Source organism: Ascaphus truei, chromosome 9 (genome assembly GCF_040206685.1).
Source record: "Ascaphus truei isolate aAscTru1 chromosome 9, aAscTru1.hap1, whole genome shotgun sequence".
Lineage (NCBI taxonomy): Eukaryota > Metazoa > Chordata > Amphibia > Anura > Ascaphidae > Ascaphus > Ascaphus truei.
In genome coordinates this window covers 51729873-51747009 of record NC_134491.1, presented here as the reverse complement: position 1 = coordinate 51747009, position 17137 = coordinate 51729873, and the positions used below count along the sequence as shown (strand labels likewise).

General features: G+C 38.5%; 1 protein-coding gene across 5 annotated transcripts in view; it reads left to right on the top strand.

The window, feature by feature from the left end:
• Positions 1-17137, top strand: part of C9H14orf39 (chromosome 9 C14orf39 homolog) — a 38864-nt gene that overhangs the window by 14987 nt on the left and 6740 nt on the right. For all 5 annotated transcript variants that reach the window (XM_075614825.1, XM_075614828.1, XM_075614823.1 and 2 more), the window contains 11 exons: positions 6015-6202; positions 6282-6324; positions 7547-7667; positions 7886-7968; positions 9042-9178; positions 9948-10036; positions 12848-12936; positions 13030-13082; positions 13177-13241; positions 14501-14709; positions 15274-15403. In XM_075614825.1, coding sequence (XP_075470940.1) covers positions 6015-6202; positions 6282-6324; positions 7547-7667; positions 7886-7968; positions 9042-9178; positions 9948-10036; positions 12848-12936; positions 13030-13082; positions 13177-13241; positions 14501-14709; positions 15274-15403 — 1207 coding nt within the window. The remainder of the gene's footprint in view (positions 1-6014; positions 6203-6281; positions 6325-7546; positions 7668-7885; positions 7969-9041; positions 9179-9947; positions 10037-12847; positions 12937-13029; positions 13083-13176; positions 13242-14500; positions 14710-15273; positions 15404-17137) is intronic.

Sequence of the window (17137 nt, the reverse complement as noted above, 5' to 3'; positions counted from 1 at the left end):
AAGAAGCCGACGAGACAGCATCGGCTGGGATTTAACATTCGGTATTTTGGATTGACAGATGAAGAAAGAAGATAAAGAAGAACAAGAAATGGTTACAGATGAAGATAGAAGACGGTGAGTAAAGAAAGAAAAAAGAAGATTGGGGTACCTGAGCCGGATCTTCATGTCGGATGGCATCGGATGCTGTTGGAGGCCTTCAAGGTACGTGAGATTCCTGTTTCCCCGGGAGTCAGAGGGCCACCGCTTCTAATGGTAAGTAATATATTCAATGTTTGTAAATGTCTCTTTTTACAGGTTTTTTCATTGGATGTGATTTTTGATTTTTTTGGGGGAGGCATATTGACTGATAATATATTAATCTGTACCACTTTAGGGTATAGATTAATACATTATTATTACAATATTTGGGGGCATTTGTGGCTTGGTATTGCTGTTGGTTTTTTTAATGTCAGTTTCTTAGGTGGATGTCATTGTTTTTTTTTTTCATGCTTAATGTAATAAAATGTTTGCGATTGGTGTTCGTTTGTAGTTAATGTCGTATTATGTTAGCTAATGCGTTTTATGGTTCCTTCAGAGATTGTTTGAATGTATTTCTTTGTCTTTTAATGTTTACATTCATTAATGTTGTTGTAGTTAATTGGTTAGTGTTACTATTCATTTTGAGTTGGTTTAGGAATTAATTGGTTTCATTGGTTAATGGTTTAATTAAATAATTGTTGATGTTACTGCTTGTATTGACTGGATTAGCTGGCTACTGTTTTTATTGACTTTATTTAGGTATGCTAATGCAGTGTTTAATAATGGGCAAATAATCTATTATCCATATCTGGATAATAGTTATTTTGCACATTATTGTACTGTATGTGTTAGGGCGGTGTATTTAGTTAGAAATAATGTTTAGTATTTTTGTTGGCACAACATTGATACCGCAGGCCCGCGGGTACCCCAGGACTCCCGCGGGGACCCGGGACGGCCGCGGGGTCAGCCGGGGACCCCTGCGCGACCCTCGGCCTCCCTCGGGGACCCCTGCGCGACCCTCGGCTTCCCTCGGGGACCCCTGCGGGGTCAGCCGGGGACACCCGCCGGCCTGTTGTATTGGTTTTGCGCCTGCAAAAAGGTAAACAAAGAATTTTTTCTAAGTCCAGCTTTTTTTATCACCTGCCTTTAGCTGGTGAGCTTTATTCAGCGCAACTTTAACGTACGATCAGTTTGCGTTGCTTAGTGAATCCCGCAGAAGGGCAGGATTCAGCGCAAACAGCTGATCGTACGATCAAAGTTGGACTTAGAAAAAATTTCAAGGAAAAGCCCCTTTTAGAGCGCATAGTGCCTGTTTGCGCGGCTTAGTGCATAGCACTCGCGAAAGCACTTTGCGCTCTTAAAACAACTTATCACTGCTTAGTGCATAGCCCCCTTAGTATTTATGATAAAATATTGTTTTTTTACAATGTTAAATGTTTCATATGATATGACTGATGAATAAAGTGCACTTATTAAACTATTTTTTTTTTTTTTTTTAGAGTGCTGAAAAATGCCTCTTTATCAAAGTTATTTTACTATACACAAAAGTAACGCTTGTTAAAATAAGAGCATGTATGTTTATTTACTTAGCACCACCAATGTGCACAATGCCTACAGAATTAGCAAGACAGGGAGATAATATACAAAGTTTAAACTGGAAGTTAAACAATTGAAATGAGGGAGTCCATGCCTTGCAGATCTAACAAATCTAAATGGAATAATGGGAGACTTATGGTACAGAATACAGTAGGAGCAAGTGCAGTACAGGTTCAGATGCGAGAGAACTGTAGAGACTGATGGAGCAGAAAAGATACAGCCTTCATGAAAGCATAAGGGGTGAGATGAGGTATAGCAGGAGACCCAGCTGAAATTGAAAGGAGGTAGAAGAATGTAGAGCCTTTAATGAGAGTACTGGAATTTTATAGTTAATGTGAAGTTTGATGCAGAGCTATTGAAGGGATTTTAGAAGGCGAGGGCTAGCGAGGCAGAGAAGTGAGAACTCTAGCAGTGGCATTTGGAATAGATTGTGGAATCTGTAGTTGGGAGCCAAGAAGGCCAGAGAGGAGAAGGTTGCAATAGTCAAGTCGGGGGATAATGAAGGCATGCATGAGAGTTTTAGTTGTAGAGCAACAAAGGAAAGGGGGATTCTTACAATGTTGTGGAAGAAAAGTTGTCAACATTTAGCAACAGCATGAATGTAAGAGGAGAAGGTGAGCTAGGTGTCAGCTATTGTATGTAGCCAGCGTGCTTGGGAGAGTGGTTGAATGGTAGTATTATTGACTGTACTAAAGAATAGACGACCACAAATCTTGTCTAGGAGTCTAGGAGTTACAAAAGAACAAAATCAAATAGGGCTGGATGCTAAAGATTATACTATCCTGGCCAAAATAGAGTAACAATACTAAAACCAAGGGTCAAGCAAACCAAATTAAAGTAGAAGTCAGATAAGTCAAATTGGATGAAGGTGCATGCTTATACCCAGTGTTCGACAAACCTATACATTTGCACGGCCCGGGCGAGTGGATTTAACATCGTGGCGAGCTCCTATTGGCCCAAGCAGCACACGTGTGGTACTAGGTGGCGAGTAGATTTTTTTGTTAGGCGAGTAGATTTTTTGGTGATTTGTCGACCACTGCTTATACCAAAACGTTGGCTTCATGTAACTGAAAATTAAGTCATTAAATTAACTGACTTCTACTTTACTTTGGTAGAATTATGTTGAGCTCTGTTTTAAACATGTTAAGTTTCAGGCAATGGAGGGCCATCCAGCAAGAAATAATAGACAATCAGTGACTAGATAGGTGTAAGATGGAGGATTGAAACAAGTTTCTGCATAGAGGTGATATTTTAAACCAAATGAGCTAATGAGATTGCCAAATGAGACTGTATGTAGAGAGAAAAGGAGTGATGCCAAGACAGAGCCCTGAGTCACACCACAAGACGGGTCAACAGGAGAACAGGAAGAGTTACTGTAGCAATAGAGACACTGAAAGAGCGGTTAAACAGATGAGGAGAACTAGGAGAGGACATGCTACGGATACAAAGAGATTGAATAATTTGTAGGAGTTGTGGTTGCTCAACAGTGTCAATGCAACAGAGAGAACAAGAACATTAGAAGTGAGTAGAACCCTTGTGATTTGGCAGTGGGTAGATCATTAGCACTTTGGTGAGGTCCGTTTCAGTGGAATGAGTGGTTCGGAAACCGGATTGTAATTGGTCTGAGTATGAGTGTCGAAGAAATCGAGTAAGTGTGAATAGACAAGACTTTCAAGAAGCTTGGATGCAAAAGGCAGGAGACAGCCGTGGCAATAGTTAGAGATGGTTTTTGATAAGTGTAAAACTGTTGCGTGTTTGAAAGCAGAGGGAAATGTGCCTGAGCAGAGCGAAGAGTTAAAAATGTGTTTAAGTTTAGGGAGCAAAGTGGCAGTAGGAGGATGAGGTGAGAGGGAATGGGGTCAAGTTGTACGTAGAGGAAGGAGAGGGGGATAGTAGCTGAGACAATTCCATTTCTGTGACAGGAAAGGAGTCCAGTGTAAGTAGATGGGTGTTATGTAGGAGGGGTATATGAGATGCAAGATGTCTTGACAGATTAGATCAGGGGGGAAACTCCAGTCCTCAAGGGCCACCAACGGGCCAGGTATTAGGGATATCCCTGCTTCAGCACAGTTGGCTCAATCAGTGGCCCAGTCATTTTGAAAAATGACCTGTTTGTGGCCCTTGAGGACTGGTGTTGGCCACCTCTGGATGAGATCTATCTTTGCCTTAAAGTAGTCAGCAAAGTCTTTAGTTGTAGAGTTGAAAGAGAGAAATAAGTAGGCATCAAAAATAAAGAAAATGTGTTTTGTTAGATTTATGAGAATTAATTATGTACAAAAGTAGTGTTGTTTAGTCTCAGAGAGTTGAAGTCTGAAAGAAGTCAGCGCAAGTGCGAGAGGAAAGGATAGATGTATTAACAACATTGTCATGGTCAGCAAGAGCAGAATGAAGAGAAGTTCAAGTTCATGTGGATTCCACGGCACAGAGGTCAATGGATTGTATGATACAAGTGAAGTGGGAGAAGGCAGGAGGAATAGTGGGAAAGAAATGAAATGCAGCAAATAACACAAGATCGTAATCAGAAAGTGGAACAGATACTGAAGTCACATATTGAGACGTTTCTAGTAAAAACAAAGTCCAAATAATAACTGTCCTGGTGTGTACTGGAGGCAGTCCATTGGTTAAAGCCACAGGCACAAGTAAAAAAAAAAGGAAGCAAGAGGCCCAAGAAACAGAGGAATCATCAACATGGCAGTAAAGTCTCCCTGGAGGAGGGAGTGTTAGAGGGAAAGAAGAAGGAATTCCAATCAGACAGAGGTTTAAGGGTCGCATGTAGAGTTAGGTGGTTGATAGATGACAGACAATGGCAACGAGAGGGGGGAGAAGAGGTGAACATTGTATACCACAAAGATAAAAATTAAAGAGAAGGAGGAATAGGGAGTTGTACTGGCATTGAGAAGACAGGAGAAACTCTACAGTTTCACCTGACCATCAGTGGTGGTGTGTGGTCGAAAGAAAGGCCACCATAGGAAATAGCGGCCTCTAGTGTAGAATAAGTTTGAGAAAGCAAACTTTATGTTTAGACATAAAGGGTCAGAGAGCATGAGCACAAAGAACCATGCATCACCAAGGGCTTGTGTCACTAACAAACATTCTAAAGACCACAGAAAATAGTGAGAGCGGAGAGCAGAAGGCAGGGGATAGAGGTACGTTTGGAGTTGTTGAAATGGTTAGGACGAAAAGATGAGAGGATGAGGGTGGGAGCAAGTAGGGATTAAATAAAGACCAGCGTTGGGTGAAATTTCACCAGTAGCAAGGAGGCTATAGAGAAGAGATGGGAAGATTTGTGAGTGTGCGGTTTTCTACAGGTTGTATAGATAGGTATGTAGGATGAGTACAGGAAGCAGAAAAGTTCATAAGTGCAGAGTAGTGAAGAGGAAAGATTAACAGAAGAGATGGAAGAGGAAGGATGGTGGAAGGAATAAACTAGTTTGGAGAGGAGTGCAGTGGTTGTGAACAAGAAAAGGAGAGAAGGCAAGATGGAGCAATGTAGTATTAGTATAGTGTAGTCTTAGAAATAGTAGCCATGTATAAGGATAGTCTTGATTTAGTATAATAGGCAGAACAAGTCCAGTAATGCAGTGTAGAGTTAAGGAGACTGTGTTGGTGGTTATTCTGTTCCGGATATCACTTTATTTCCTCTGACTGTGGAGACTGATTGTGTTTTACAATTTCTGTTAAAATGACACAATTGTATTTTTATCAGTTATATTAGCAGTTGTAAACCAGATGTTATAAATTTGCCTTCATTGGATTGGATCATCTGAACTATCCACGTCTTTTAATACTGTATTTTGATTATTTTTGTTGTGGATAAACCAATCGATTTATAAAAACAATAACACAGTTTGGTTGTTTAACCTCTTTTCTCAATGCTCGTAGGCCCCTTTTTCATACTGTGTGAAGATGCTTTCCAGTGCTGAAGAAGATATAAACTATTGATTTTGAATAAAGGCCTTACAAAGAAAAAGTTCAGTCAGCCATATGCAAAATAAAATCAAGTTCTCTTGACTGTTTGTCAGCTCTAAGAAGCAGCCAAAATATTTGTAACTTAACTCAGCTAGTGTAACTAGTGAGATTTTTCTTAAAAATGCTACTAGTATGATAAATAGTGCATGAAGATATTGGACCATTTTTACTAAGCAGTGCTATTGCACTAGATTCCTTCCAGCGTTGGTAAACAACTTATGGTAGACACTTGAATGGACCATAAGATGTCTTCCATTATCAGACGGTGTCTTGTAGAAATGTGGGCCATTGTCTTTAGAAAGAAGGATGATGGCATGCTCACAATGGCATACTGAAAATATCACTGGATATTGAAGTTGGAAATGGTTGATTCAAATAACCTAAATATTGAGTTTATCGAGTACTTACTATTAATTTCCATTTTTTTTCAGGAAAATGTATCTTGACTCCATGCAGAAGTACAAGGAGACACTAAGGCAACACCAAGAGCAATACATGGGTTCATTATTGGCAAAGGAGTATTACATGAAAAAACAAGACCTTGATGACATTCAGAATAGAGTATTAAAATGGACTGAACAACTGAAAAGAGAGGAAAACAATATTCTAGATATTTTGGGTAGATTTATGTTCATTATTATTGTTTTTTTTTAATGTTTAGCATGCATGAAAACTAAAACTCACTTTTTATTTTTCAGCCCCCGCGCCTTTTACATCTTACAAAGAATGGGCTTTTCGACTGTATCCATGATAATAGCTAACAGTTTACACATGTTAAACTATAAAAAGGGTTCTTATATAGTACCGAAAGTAAAATAAACAAATGCATTTGTTCTCAATCATGTCAAGAAACTGTTCATATCTAGGTAATATAGTTCAAGTTTAGAGATGAAGTATCCTAATTTATCTGAAATTAGATTTGATTGCAGGTAATGCTACAGTAGCTACATAAGAGTTTATTTTACATCTTCAGAATTTACTGAAGGTAGGACGGAGTCTAGTTTTCTAAAGCTTATATTGGGTGAACTTCAAATGTAGCGGTTTGGACACACTGTGCGGTTTAAGTATTGGGAAGTACGGTGTGCACACCAACAAAATAATCGTTGTTAACTAGACTGGAAATCATACAGCTATAAGTTCCTAGTTTATTTGCCTATTTTTTTTCTTTGTAAGAAATATAGCAATCACATAGATTACAACATTTACACATATTGTCTGCATTAATTCACTTTGCATTAAATAAGTTCAGGTCTAACATGCAAAACTCAGCTGATTATTCTATAAATATTGTAAATAACCAAAGTTTTGTTTGCTATTCCATTAAAGAAGCAGGTGTGACTCTGAAATGAAAGAGAGAGAACACAGTTCTTGAGCCAGTGCTACCCAGTATTGGGCATAAACAGCATACGACTAAAGCTATAATAAGTTGCTTTAGGAGAGACCCGTGAGAATAATGATGAGTAACAATGAAAACTATAATCCTCAGAGCTCATAGATTGGGGTTTATATATATATACCTGCTACAGGGGATAATGCAGCCAGTAGTGGCACAACTGGCAATAGTGGCTGGTTCTCCTCCTGTATCTTGGGAACAAGTGCCCCTAGAGCTGAATGGAATGTGTCATCTTAATATCAGTATGTAAACCAATAAATGACCTGTTAGGCGTCACACTTTGTGGTCTCTCCTCTGTGGCGTCCCGGCTGTATGTTGCAGTAGAGGAATCCAGGATTGGAGAAAAACCTGGATTCCTCTACTGACTCTGAAATGAGATGGAACAAATTGATTTAGAAAAAGAGTCAGTTTCTTTGCATATATGACAACTATTAGCCAAGATAAAAGGACCCAGTGTTATAGTTAATGATGTAAGTGTTTAACATATTGTTTTATCTTGTACTTTGCATATCTTCTGTAACAAATAGAAATCCATAATGTTATTGTCCATTCTTTACCTTAACTTGGAAGTGCATCACTGAGGAAAAATACCAAAGAAATCCATAAACACATTGCTCTGATTTCTCTCAAGACTTCTGACATAATGACTGAAGTCAAAGAACTCGAATTTAAACAGAAGTATGTTAAGCAGGTAAACATATCTTTAATCAGAACTGTGGCAAAGATGTTTTCTATACTAGATTCTACCCAATAATTCCAAATGATATAATCATGGCTAAAAGGTACCTTGGTTTACTTAAAGCCTTGCATTTTGTGTCTGTACACTGTATTCTATTGTCTTTATAGACCTACTGTGTGGTAATGTAATGTTATCCTGTTAATTAGTCCTGATATTTGATCGTATTTTAGCATATTGGAAATGTTGCTGAAGATCAGAGTTACATTGGAAGCAAAAATACAATAATGGATAGAACAATGGAATTCCAAGAAAGGTAAGAGTGCAAATAAACAATACATGGTTGTTTGGGGCTAGCAGAGACATGGATATCATTGATAAAATTAATTTATATTCACATATCAAACCAGATACAATAAAAGTGTGTTGGTTAAAAAATACCGTAAATAAAACATATACAATAAGAGCACAAAGGAGGAGTTATGCACAAAGTAATTACTTTAAAACTGGTAACATACCTTCAACTGAGTCATCTATTGACCTGTTATACTCTTCAATGGAGTTCAGTGCATGTGATGCCAGGAACTGTGTAAAGTAGATTGCAAAAAAAATATTGCAAGACCATTGAATAAACAGTAACAAATAGACCTCATTATGTGCCTGGTAACTACAGTATTTAGTAGTGTGGTTACAGAAAGACAATATTATACTATATTTTATGCACGAGTGCATGTTAAAGGGGTGTGTTCACTCTCATTGCTTGGAGACCTGAGCTCAGATTACCAAACAAATCATTATGAAGATAACCCAAAGTGATTGAGCACTTTTGTTATTCTTTGACTGAGTTACTTACTGTAGATGATTATTAATCCATTCGTTTTGGACCTCATTGGTTTTTATCCTCAACTGTACATAACATATTAGTCTCTATTACAGGGGTGGGCAAAAATAAAAGATATCACTGCTTTAGCACAGATGGTTCAATCGAAGACTGAGGCACTGATTGAGGCACCTGTGCTGAAGCAGGGCTATCCTTAAAACCTGACCTGTTGGCGGCCCTTGAGGACTGGAGTTTCCCACCCCTGCTCTAATAGGTGCTCTGTTTCCTAAGCAGAAGAGTGGCGAGTCGGTATCCAAAAGCAGTATATAAACAATAATTTTATGTATTACATTTAATATTAATAAAAACATTCTATGTTATTGGAGGTGGGGATCCTACAGAAAGTAAAAAAATATGTTGTCTTTTTCCAAGCAATTATGTTAGCACAATGGGGTTCTCATTATCACTAATAATGATAATATAAATGTTTATATTTTTTAAATCGGAAATGTGAATATCTTATTTTATAATAGTAAAATAATTTCCTAATGCTGTGACTTTTTTCACAGTATTTTTGAAGAAGAAACATATTTAAACAGTTCAAATGAAAAACAGCCGTCACAGCTATTAAATCTTCTGTGCTTACCCCAGAAATTAGTGCGGCCGCTACCAGATATTAAATTGTCTTTGCAGCTGACTGGAACAGGTACACGGCTGAAAACCATTATATTGTTTCCTCTTTTTCAGTAGCCTTATTACTCAACAAGGAATATGTTTTATTTTTTCACCACATTTCAAAGGACCACCAAATAAATTATATATGGTTGTACAATGAACTTTCAAGATCACATTTTTATGGTTGAAGAACCCTAAAATTATATGGTCAAATTCTGAGGAGCCCCAACCCTCTCTAATAGCACGTCTAAGATCAGATGCATTGTAAGGAACCCCAACCCTCTCTAATAGCGCATCTGAGATTGGATGCATTGTAAGGAACTCCAACCCTCTCTAATAGCGCCTCTGCAATCAGATGCATTGTAAATTCTTCTGTATTTGGTACCATTTTCAAATTACCTGAAAATAGCAGGAAACCCTTTGGGGATATCTGGGGAACCCCTGTGTAAAAACACAGATTTAAAGCCGAAATAGAAGTAGTAAGTGAATTAACTTGTATGTGGAATTAGTTTATTCAACAAGTGATAGATTTATGTAGCATGGTTAGAGAACTGAGCTACCTAACTTTATTTCAGTATGTATGTTGTTTTTGGTAGTGAATAGCTCCCTGGGCCTCAGTAAGTATAAATATACATCCACAAACAGGTGTAATTTTTGAGTATAAAGTTAACTAGGAAGTTTCGGACAAGTTTTGCAAATGTTACAGGGGCAAGAGCAGTGTGTCAAATGTCAGCTCAGTGGCGTTTCCTCCATCAGATATGAGATTGGCTAAAAATGAGGAAAATAATGATATCTTGCAGGTAGCGAGGGAAACAAAAGCCATATGGACCAAAGAACAGGTAGCACTGTTCTTTCAGACCAGAATCAGAGTATGGAACAAGACCATCAGGTATATATTTATTTGGTATAGAAGAATAGTATTTTTAAGAAATGAATCTAAGCTTTAAATATTCCAGAATGACACCGAATATGATGGGGTATGTTTTAATGTACACGTCTAGTCATTGCAAATATAAGGTGGCATAAGCAAAGGTCTGAGTTGGCACTGTGGTATACTATGTGTTTGAGTTACGTTTGTTTAGTTTATGTTTTTTTTTTTTTCCACAAATACATTTATAAATCTGCAACTGTTTAATTATGGTAATATTTATTACTATTGTGCCTGACACAATTACATTTTGATGTTATTAAACAAATTCATTTTTACAAACTGAATATTATCATTAAATCACAAGTCATATAATAAACATCTGCAGTCCTTTAAGGCTACGCTTATAGTGCTGGCGATGGCGACGCGACGGTCGCTGGAAAATCAAATAGAGATGACTTCCAGTGATCGCGACCAATCCGTCGTGTCGCGCTTGCTATAAGCGCACGCGACGGCGGCAATGCATTTGTTTTGCCGCGAAATCGCTGTCGCCGGCACTATAAGCGCAGCCTTATACAGGATATCCGTAATGTTTACCAATAACATTCCCTTTGCAGAGATATAAAAACATAACTGTCATAAATATTTTGTATAAACTGTTAGCTAAGAGACCCATTTTCACAGTCTAAATACGGTACATCATTATTTTTGGACCATACCACGTCTACAGAACTTACCCTTTTATTCTTTCTTTGCATGTAATGTACAAAGAATGAAAAACTGCAGTGAATTTTTTTATTGTGTGCTTAACTTTATATAGTGTTTGAATATGTGTGATGCTATCTGTTCTACAACAATTTGTTATTCCACAAACCTCAAACATGAACTCATTCTGAGAGTACCCCTATGGCCCCCACCCTCTCTCTCCCAACACTGCTCACAATTTTCAATTTGTCCCAGTATCCGAAGAGGAGATTACACAAGCATTCCTCAAATTAAAACTAAGCAGCCAATGTGGACCTAACTTACTGCAATCTAAGTTCCTAAGACTTGGTGCCCCAGCCATTACCAAACCAATTGCTTCCATAGTCAACTCTATTTTATCTGCAGGCCATATTCCTAAGACCTGGAAAACTGCCTGTGTTGTCCCAATCTTCAAAAGTGGGGGACAAAAACACTCTCAAACTACAGGCTAATCTATCTTCTCCCAATACTATCCAAAGTCATGGAAAAATGTGTTCACTCCCAATTAAGCCTTTACTATACAGAGACAAATTTCCCTACCCAATTTCAATCTGGCTTTCGCCCCAAACACTCCACGGTAACTACCCTGCTAAAAGTTTGCAATGAGATCCAATGTGGAATGGAACTGGGACAACTCACTGTTGCAATATTCCTAGATTTTTCAAAGGCTTTCGATACTGTTGATCATGTTATCTTGCTTAACAAACTCAAGTGCTCTGGAATAGGGAGGCATGCTTTAAACTGGTTTCATTCCTACCTAATAAACACACAGATACCCAGCAAGCTATAAGAAACCCCCCCAAAATTCCTACCTATCAGGTAGATCCCAACATGTTTCTATCTCAGGCTCTAACTCAAAGCCCCTTGGATATCACCTGTGGTGTCCCGCAAGGCTCTGTTCTGGGGCCCTACTTATCTCCGTGTTCATCAATGATCTTCCTACAGCTGGTAAGGGAGCTTCAATACACATGTATGCAGATGACACAATCTTATACTGTATGCACACAGCCCTAGCCTCTCCGACCTTGAACACATACTTCAATCTGACTTTTTGTGACTTGAAAATTGGATTTCTCAAAACAAACTGTTTTTAAACACTGACAAGACTATAACAATGTTATTTGGGACCAAAGCTACATTTTTAAAGCTTCCAATGACTGAGCTCCAGATCAGAACCACCGCTAATACCATCTTAACTCCTGTTACTAGTTTTAAATACCTGGGCATATGGTTTGACTCCCATTTAACATTTGGGATGCACATTGATACCCTGACATTCAAAACCTATGCCAAACTAGGTGTACTTTATAGGAACACATCCTCCCTAAGTCTGCTGGTCAGAAAGCATATTGCATAGCAGATGCTACTGCCAATTATCTACTATGGGGACACAGTATACGGCTCGGCACACCAAACCCACCTTAGCAAACTTGATACCCTCTACAATTCAATATGCCATTTTGTTTTCCAACACTCATCACTGCGAAATGCTCAAAGAACTAGATTGGTCATCACTTGAGTCTAGGCGCAAAGTTCATCTTTCCTGTCTTGCCTTCAAATACTTTCTGGGCAAGCTACCTATCTATCTGAACAAGCTCCTAACCCCTACCACATGCAGCACTTATCATCTGAGATCTGACTCCAAAAAACTGCTCATGGTCCCATGGTTCAGTAAAGTATCCGTCCGCGCCTCCTTCTCTTGCCGTGCACCCCAAAACTGGAACAATCTACCGGAGACTCTCATAGCCACCACCAGTCTAAGTTCTTTCAAAACTAAGGCTGTCTCACATTTTAATCTGGTCTGTAACTGTTACATATGCCTATAATATATATTATCTTTAACTGTGCATGCAATGTCTTGTATATAAAGTATTCCCTGTTCACTTATGTAACTATGTATTTGTAACCATGTATTATTTGTAATCATAACTCTATGCCCAGGACATACTGGAAAATGAGAGGTAACTCTTAATGTATTACTTCCTGGTAAAACATTTTATAAATAATAAATTCAAAATGTTCGATGCCTTAAAAAAAAAAAACGCAGTTGTTCAGCTCTATTCTTTAGTAATATTTCCTTTGTCTTAGAAATGCAATGACTTAACAATTGATAAAAATCGGACCCAGGTTACTCATCTTCTACCAACGACAAGTTTGCACAATCAAATGCAATTAAGGTAACATTGTGATTAGCCGACAACTCTGAATTGGTACATATGATACATTTTTTTTAAATGAACATAACTAATATCCAAATGTTATGTTTATAGGTTGATTCTTTCTCAAAAGCAAACACGTCAGGAGCTGAAAGCTGCAGAAACAGGTATATGTCACGTATTTAAAACAAATTCATCTTTATTATTCTCCACACCTTGTACTGATTTATTATAGTAAACAAAATTGGTATTTATTTGTAGAACACAGAGAAGACGAGTTAAAGGAAGCCCCAAATACATCAAAGGATTCTGCTTATGCTTCTCAGGTATGTTTCTGGACATTTGTTTAAGTTTGATAATATTTCTGACGCAATGCCACAATAATGTTATCTACTTGTCAAAAATAGTGGAATGGATCACTGTAATTTATACTGTATGTAGTTTTGCTATAAATATACCAGCTTGGAACAATTTTTTTTATGTGAACATTAAAATACTATGGGTAATATTTAGTGAGCGGTACTAAGCCATAAATCACAACTTGGGCCCTATTTAGTAAGCAGTACAAAGCTATAAATCACAGCCTTGGTCATATTTGCTAAGGGGCGCTATGCCATTTACCTCACTGCAAATTCACTTGAAGGTGTCTTATGAAGTAGCACCACTTAGTAAATATGGCTCCTTATGGCGATGTAAGACACCGTGTGGCCCATTTATGCTTTGTAAATATGGCCCTAGATCTTACAAATTCTAAGACACCTAATAGAAAATGCAGAGTCTACGGGAAAACTCATTTTGCGGTTCTAAAAATATCACCTTGAACAACCTGTCCGGCTATTTATATTGTCTCGGGTATTAACAACGATGCCTAAACAGTAATCCTATCCATTTGCAAACGAATGTGTTTATTTCATGTAATCAGCTTTCTCAGCACTGTTTTCAATATATACAACAAAAACAAACAAAGATGCCCAAAGCTACTTCCAATGTGACAAAAATACACAGTGCAATACCTATATATTCTCTTTAAAAAGGGTCCTTTAGTTTAACTTTTTGGCCAAAGCGTCTTAAGCCTGCTGCCACTACAAGGCATGACCGTTTGCAGGTCCTAACACTACTTGAGTTAAAATTCTTATTTACCTGTATAATTACATTTTGCTAGGTTGCGACAGCTCCAATGCAGATCATTCTTCCTGTAATTATACAGGTAAATAAGAATTTTAACTCGGGTAGTGTTATGACCTGCTAATGGTCATGTCTTGAAATGGCAGCAGGCTTAAGACGCTTTGGCCAAAGGGTTAAACTAAATTACACATTTTCAAGAGAATATATAGGTATTGCACTGTGTATTTTTGTCACATTGGAAGTAGCTTTGGGCATCTTTGTTTGTTTTTTGTTGTATACATTTAGCCACGCCCACACCACTCCTGTTTGGGGTTTCTAAGAGCTTGTTGGCTATCTCTCTGTTTTCAATATAAGCATTTCTAAAGAACAACACTACATAACATGCAAACCCATTTTATATTTTAATTGTCAGAATGCGTTTGAAAATATACTTTTTTTATTTCATTTTATTCCATTATAGGAAATACTTTCTCAAAGCTATGAAGCAATGGAAGTTAATGTTGCCAAAGAAGATGCTTTATCCAGAAACTTTGCATTTCCTAGGACTCCTCCTTCTTTTATACCAAGAACCTCTGAGATTTCTCCGTCGGTGACAAGTACATTCGCAAGAAGACCTGAACTTAGCATTGTGAAGAAAGGACCGTTTCCCAAAACATCTACATATGAACTGTACGTTTTTGACAGTCTGGTATTTGTTATTGTGTGTTTGTCTACGGTATCCATGTTGCTTATGGAATAGAACTTGCATTTTTATATTATTAAAGGTATACAGTAATCAACGAGAGTCATTTTCATCTTGCGTCAATGTATCAAGGCCTTTGCCCCAAGTTTTGCACCGTCTGCATCACCTGGTGATTTGGGGAGTGGCATTAAGACTAGTTAGGGAGGAGTTAAATGACACACAGATTGTAATGAGATGTAGTAAACGCTGCATCACTTTTGTATCTTTTTTTTTATCATTGCAACCATTGTACCACTACATTTTTATTTATAACTTTAAACTTTCACTTTGTTCTTAAAGAAGTAGTTTCTTTTAGATACGCCTAGCCCCTTCATATTTTTATAGCATACTGTAAATACTGCTTAAATATTTTTTTCATATACAGCTTCAAAGCTTAATAAATGTTTAAATCTGGCACAGTACAGCTAATTTTTAAGCCACTTTGACCACTGAATCTCGGTAAACATTTGCAAATATTTTAATGTATCGATTTTTTTTTTTTTTTCCTCCAGGAGTCAAGATACTGGGGAACAAACGGAAAGATCCCCTTCCTTCAATTTCTTCATGGCATCTACTCCAAAAACGCCAAGACTTAACATATTTGAATCATCTCCATTTAGCTCAACTAATTTACCGGATCAGGTAATATTGCTTTGTTCATCTGATTTCTTAAATGGTTGTTCTTACACTACCGACTTGTAAACCTATCTGCCGTGGGTTGTGGGAGTTTTAGGACCATTAATAGATATATCGGTGCAGAGCAAAACTTGATTGTTTTGTAGACTGTGATATATTTTATTAGGCTAATATGAAAGTTTTTTGTTTATTGTACTAGAGCAGGAGTGACCAATTCCAGTCCTCAAGGGCCACCGACAGGTCAGGTTTTGAGGATATCCCTGCTTCAGCACAGGTGGCTCAGTCAGTCAATATGCAGCTACCCTTTTTCTATGCAGAGGACAGACAGTTCACAGTTTCACTACTTTGCTACTCAGACCTTGTTTTCAGGAATCACTTTAGCAGCTTACTCCTCTCTCATCAACAGCAAGCTTCCATCTGTCTACAGCCTGGGTTTTTACACACCTTGATTAGGCAGCTGGGATCCAACTAATTGTCCTGAGGTTCCCAGCTGAAGTTAACCTAGTCAGTGCTGCACTGCAGACTAGACATAGGTTTTCCAGGCATATAACTGGTGACTTTTGTTTACCCTGTCACATTCCTCTCCTGTTAGTGTGTGGCTGGGGCTACGCACGGCTGAAGCCCGACCATCCACCCCTTCTCTAGAAAAGAAGTCAGCATTTGCGTTCTCTTTTCCCGGCCTATGCTGAATCTCAAATGAGAAGGGTTGGAGGGCCATATACCACCTAGTCAATCTAGCATTGGAATCCTTCATGCTATTTAACCACTTCAGTGGAGCATGATCCGTCACCAAAGTAAAATGGACTCCTGCCAGGTAATGCCTCAAAGCCTCGATTGCCCACTTTATTGCGAGGCACTCTTTCTCAATCACTGAGTAGTTTTTTTCCCTTGGGAACAATTTCCTACTCAGGAAAAGGATATGATGTTCAACTCCCTCAAACTGTTGTGACAACACTGCCCCTAGCCCTATCTCTGATGCATCTGTTTGCACTATAAAAGGGCTGTTGAAGTCTGGGCTTCTAAGGATGGGACCCTCTGATAGACACCTTTTTATGTCCTCAAAGGCTCTCTGACAATCCCTTGACCACACCACTTGTGTAGGGGCACACTTTTTTGTGAGGTCCGTTAAAGGGGCTGCCTCTTCCGAATAGTTGGGGATGAACCGCCGGTAGTACCCTGCTAAACCCAGCAGAGAGCGTACCTGCATTTTTGTTTGGGGGTTCGGAACTTCTTTCAGGGCAGCTACCTTGTCAGCTAGTGGCCTTACTTTTCCACCTCCCACTGCATACCCTAAGTATTTGGTTTCCACTTTACCCAAGGCACATTTCTTAGGGTTGGCTGTGAGCCCTGCCTCTCTTAGAGATTTGAGGACCGCTTTCAGCCTATTTAGATGGGCCCGCCAGTGTTTACTATAAATGACAATGTCATCTAGGTAGGCTGCGGCATAAGTCCTATGGGGCCTCAGTACCTTATCCATGAGTCTCTGAAATGTGGCTGGGGCTCCATGCAGTCCAAATGGCATTGTCACAAACTGGTATAAACCCATGGGAGTGGCAAAGGCTGTTTTACATTTGGACTTTTCCTCTAAGGGTATTTGCCAGTATCCTTTTGTCAAGTCCAACGTGGATATATATTCCGCGTTACCAAGGGCGTCAATTAATTCGTCCACCCTTGGCATCGGATATGCATCAAACTTGGATACCGCATTGACCTTTCGGAGATCCACACAAAATCTTACCT